Below are 5,354 nucleotides of genomic sequence, written 5' to 3'. Positions count from 1 at the left end.
CACACACACACACACACACACACACACACACACACACACACACACACACACACATGCGCATTCAAAATCCTTTGACGACGATCATTCGACCGAAACGTTATTATAACGTGAAGTAGCATATACATGCATATAAATATACGTGACTTCAACGGGTAAACGATCGGACCATATAGGTACATTAAATAAAAAATATATCTTTATATATATAATTCTACTGTACGTGTGTTTGTAAGCGAACACCTCCTAAACGGCTGGACCGATTTTGATGGCATTTTTTGTATGCGTTTGGGTGACGCCCCGGATTGTTTAGATTCACAAATCACTCCCCTAGGTCCAACCAGGATATTTGTTCAAACGGAGATTTAGAAATTTACGGTGGAAATTTTTGTTTATAAATGGTTACCATGGGTTTTAAAACTATTACAATAATAATTATTATTGGTTGCCGTGAAATCAGTGTATTCATTCAATGCATTTAATTTTTTTGTACGCTGTATTTTGATATTATATGTATCGCAATTACGTAAATATTGAGCGTATTATACTCACATATAAGTTACGTACATAAAAATAATAATGCCACGTCTTCGTGGACGAGGAGGAAATATTGGTTGACAGACTCGGCATTCACAATTATTCCAGCCGTTTAGGAGGAGTTCAGTGACATACTTGGTAAAAATTTGATACTTTAGACTTAAATTATAAAGTTACGTGGTCCGCGATCTATACTCAGGTAGATTTCCTACCTGATAATATACTGCTGCAAATCAGAATTATTATTCCAGGCAACAGAAAAGTTAAGATACATTTTGAACACCATACACCGAATATTAAAAACGAATTGAACAAAGTTTGAGTCATATGGAGTTGGTACATTTAACGGGAAACGAAGTGCATGGGATCAACTAGTATATATTATACATTGAGCGATTTTAATATATGTTAGTTCGTTGCAGCGTTATATGAACTAGACGATTTTAGATTCTGAGCACTGCAGTGAAGAATGATAGGTTTTAAAACGATGACTGTGAGTATTTTTTGTGTCCGTCATCGCGTTTTCGAGCAAAAAATGTTGAAAATGTTGTTGTCTTTAACGTCAAAGGGTGACTCAGGTAGAAAATTTGTTCCAGCTGGTATTTTATTTTTAGTTGGAGATTAGGGCCAAACAAAATAAAAAATCTGAGTCATTTTGCTGTATAATTATATAGTTTGACTATCCGAGTAAACCTTTGTCATCAAGTGAGTCACTATATCACTAAATCAAAGAATACTGCTGATAGCTGGTGCCATTATTAATTAAGAAAAATAAATCAATCATTTTTTTGAACTTATAGTATACCTATGAAATCAAAAATAAATGTGCAATCGGACGAGAAGTTTTATGTTTTAAGTAGTAGCTAGTACAGTATAATTTATTTTGCTGAATCAAAAACTTGAAAATTCACCTATAGGCCTTAAGTAATTTCATATTAGAAGTAATCAATCAAAAGAATATCAAAAGTAATGAACATATAAAGATTAAAGGCACAATTTTTTTTAAGCATTTTTAATTCAAATTTTGACAAAATCTATCATAATCGCAAACATTATCAAATTATTTTGTAGATATTTAAAAATTTACCTAGGTATACATATAATTTTCAATTTATAAAGCCAAGAACTAAAAGTTCAAAACAAGATTTATTTATTTATTTATTTATTTATTAAATATAATATATAATATTATATAATTGTAATTTTATACGCCCACAACTGGGCTCAGAACAGTTTTTTTTTTTTTTATAAATATAAATATATAACATATATAACACATAAAACATTAAACAAGAGCAAATAACTTAATATTAATCTATTTATAGCTATACATTATAATAGTATTTAAAATGAATACATAATAGTAGGTTCTTGATAGTACATTTAACATTTAAATAAAATTGATTTCAACCTGGTTAGATTATCATGAAAAAAATCGAAATTATTTATTGACTTACCAGATCTTAGCATTCTATTGATCGGAGCAAATTGACTATAATTGTTACGATAAGTAGGTATATAAAACGTTTTTGATACACGAGTATTTGTTTGAGGAACATTTAAAGGTATTTGGTTAAGTAGTTCTGGACAGATTATTTGAGAGTTAAGTAGTTTATACAACCAAGACACATCATGAAATGTTCTCCTATTTTTAAGCGACACTATATTAAAGTCACTGGCTAGCTGCTCCAGCGAGACGTCAGTTCTATTAGACTTATAAGCTAGTACTCTCAAAAATCGTTTTTGGACCCGCTCAATTTTATTAATTAATCCCGTTTGGTAAGGATTCCAAATAACTGAGCCGTGTTCAAGAATAGAACGGACTAAAGAACAATATAACAATTTAAAGATGGCACATTTTTCATCGGAATTATTAGTACTAGTAATACCACAGACTTCAACAGATTTTTCAATTTTAGTAATTTCATTTTCGTTGGTATATTTTTCAGTAACGTCTGTTTCTAAAAATAATAATTTGTGATAATTTATAAAAATAATAGTTATTATAATAATATAAGAGTATGACATCATATTGTTATTAAAAATGTATTACCTGGCGATTGTGCACTAGTAGATAAATTAGTACTAAATGTAAATTTATCCAAACTACCATGTAATTTTTTTGTTTCTTGAGCTCTTTTATTTTTCAATTTTCTTTTCAATGAACCGCTTAAATATTTTTTTGACATTTTAAATTATAAATATACAATAAATACGGTTGACGTAAATCGTGGGACTAAATGCACCACACAACTACGCAAGACAACGTCAATAGTATTATATTACGATTATTAGTAATATATTATTACACAATATTACGGCGATAATAACGACAATTACATTTTGTTATTGTCAATGTTGATTAAAGCCATCGTTTTCGCGAAATCCCCATTATACTTTATACCCACAAAAATATCCAAGTAAAATTGTGTTTTCCCAAAATATGTTAAAAATGGTATATACAGTAGAAACCGTTTATAATGACGTTCAAGGGACCAAAGAAAATAGGTCATAATAACCGGTTGTCATTATAACCAAAATGACTAAAATTGAATTATAACTTCAATACATATTATTATTATTATTTACTTATGTAATGTACAATAAAAAAAAAAGTAAAGATAAAAACATTTAATTATGTACCTACATATTATTTAAATTAATTAATTAAATTATTATTTTAAAAAAAATCTGTTATTTAATTTTGAAACTTTTGTTCGATTTTGTCTCAAGCTTTCCATATGTTAGAAATCGTAGAGTGACCTACCCCCAATTCATTAGGTATGTGGGAATTTTTTTCACCTTTTTTTAAACGAAACATAACATTTGCTTTTTCTTCAATTGTGGATTACTTTCGTTTGCACATTTTAAAATTACAAAATATTTAACACAAGAACATAAAACACATTTAATCTCACGACGATTACCGGTATCCTGATGATAAAATAAAACTGACGACAAAACAAAATTGTGGGTATTATCGGTTGTAATAGTACCTTCAATAAAGTAAAGTCATTATAGATAAAATATTTTTCCAATATAACCAAAAATAACCGTCATAACAACCGTATAGTCATTATATAGACGTCATAAGAACCGATACAAATTAGTACATACTGAAATATACTTAAATTCCAATCCCCCACCACCAGACGATCCTATCAGCAATGACGTCTCTCACATAAACACAATTCTAACTGCAGCTAACTTATCAATAGACAAAACAAACTCAAACTCAAAAACTCAAAAGTTCTCTGGTGGAACCAGGAAATCAAACTTGCCATCCAAAACAAAAACAAAGCATTAAAAGTATTCATAAAAACAGGCAATACCGACGACAATATCCAACTGAAACAACTTAGCAAAAACGCGCTATTTAGTAAAAAGAAGCAAAGAAAATTCATGGAAGTTGTTTACATCAACCATAGGACCCAAAAGCGACCCAAGCCTAGTTTGGTCTAAAGTCAGATCCTTGCGTGGTCTCAGCAAGGAAAAAGAACTCCACATTATAAAAGATAACTCTCTTCACACCAACCCGACCGAGGTCGCTAACCTCATCGGAAATATCTTCTACGCAAACAGCTCTGACACCAACTATGATGAGCCATTTATAAATATGAACAACATAAGCGACTTCCAAGAACTTCATTCCAACAGTAACCCAACAGACCAGGAACAAAAATATTTAAACTCCCCAATCAGTTTAAACGAATTAAACTGGGTCATAACCAATAGCTCCAGTCTCTTCCTCGGTCCCGACGAAATTCCATATATCTTCATACACAATTTGCCTCTGTCAGCAATCCACTTCATGCTCCACTTATTCAACAAAATTTGGGACAGCGGACAAATCCCTAAGCTTTGGAAACATGCTTATGTTATCCCTATTTTATAGCCCGGAAAGAATAAATTTAACTCAGATAGCTATAGACCAATATCCTTGTTAAATACTATGTGCAAAATACTCGAGAAAATCATACACACGATTGAGATGGTTCCTTGAAAAAATCAACTATCTCTCCCCACACCAAAACGGTTTTCGAAAAAATAAAAGCACTTACAACAACTTACATGATTTACAAAATGATATAATAAAAACTTTTAAAACCAAACAAGTCCTAGGCCTAGTAGCCCTAGATTTAGCAAAAGCGTATGACACCACATGGTGCCCACGCATAATACAGAAACTACACAAAAAACTGGTCGAAGGTAACATGCTCCAACTTAAAAACTTTTTATTGGACAGAACCTTCCAGGTTAAAGTCAATGGCCACCTCTCTCAGGTATTCAAACAAGAAAACGGTGTGCCTCAGGGCTCCACTTTAACCGTCTCATTATTTCTAGTTGCAATCAACGACCTTTGTGAAGAAATCATCACTTTTCGCAGATGACTTAAACATATGGTGCTGCGGTAAAAACACCCAAAATAAACAACCCGTATTACAAGACTCACTCTTATCTCTAGAAAAATGGTCAGCAAAATCCGGTTACCGTTTCTCTGCCCCAAAATCTCAGAGCATCATTTTCACCCTCCAAAAAAAATATCAGACATTAAACATAAAAATAAACAATACTCCTATACACAACACAAGACTTTTAAAAATATTAGGAATCGTATTCGACACAAGAAATAATTGGTGCGCCCACCTGAAAGAACTTAAAATAACAAGAATAAACATCCTCAAGATGTTGGGCCCACATCTCTTGGGGCGCAAATTCGTCCTCCACTCAAAATGATATACAAATCCCTCATACTTTCAACTAGAATATGGGTCTTTCCTCTTTATAAATGCGAGATCCTCGACTTAAAATTGATCGAA

General features: G+C 31.5%; 1 protein-coding gene across 1 annotated transcript; it reads left to right on the top strand.

Moving 5' to 3' along the window:
• Positions 1-1,069: 1,069 nt before the first annotated feature.
• On the top strand, positions 1,070-4,429 carry LOC107882509. Its single transcript, XM_016800914.1, has 2 exons — positions 1,070-1,133; positions 3,915-4,429. Exons 1-2 carry the CDS (start codon positions 1,070-1,072, stop codon positions 4,427-4,429), a joined length of 579 nt encoding a protein of 192 aa, XP_016656403.1.
• The last annotated feature ends 925 nt before the right edge of the window (positions 4,430-5,354 follow it).

This window comes from Acyrthosiphon pisum, chromosome X (assembly GCF_005508785.2).
Source record: "Acyrthosiphon pisum isolate AL4f chromosome X, pea_aphid_22Mar2018_4r6ur, whole genome shotgun sequence".
NCBI lineage: Eukaryota > Metazoa > Arthropoda > Insecta > Hemiptera > Aphididae > Acyrthosiphon > Acyrthosiphon pisum.
The sequence above is the reverse complement of the archived record's forward strand: the minus strand, read 5'-3'. Positions and strand labels throughout refer to the sequence as shown.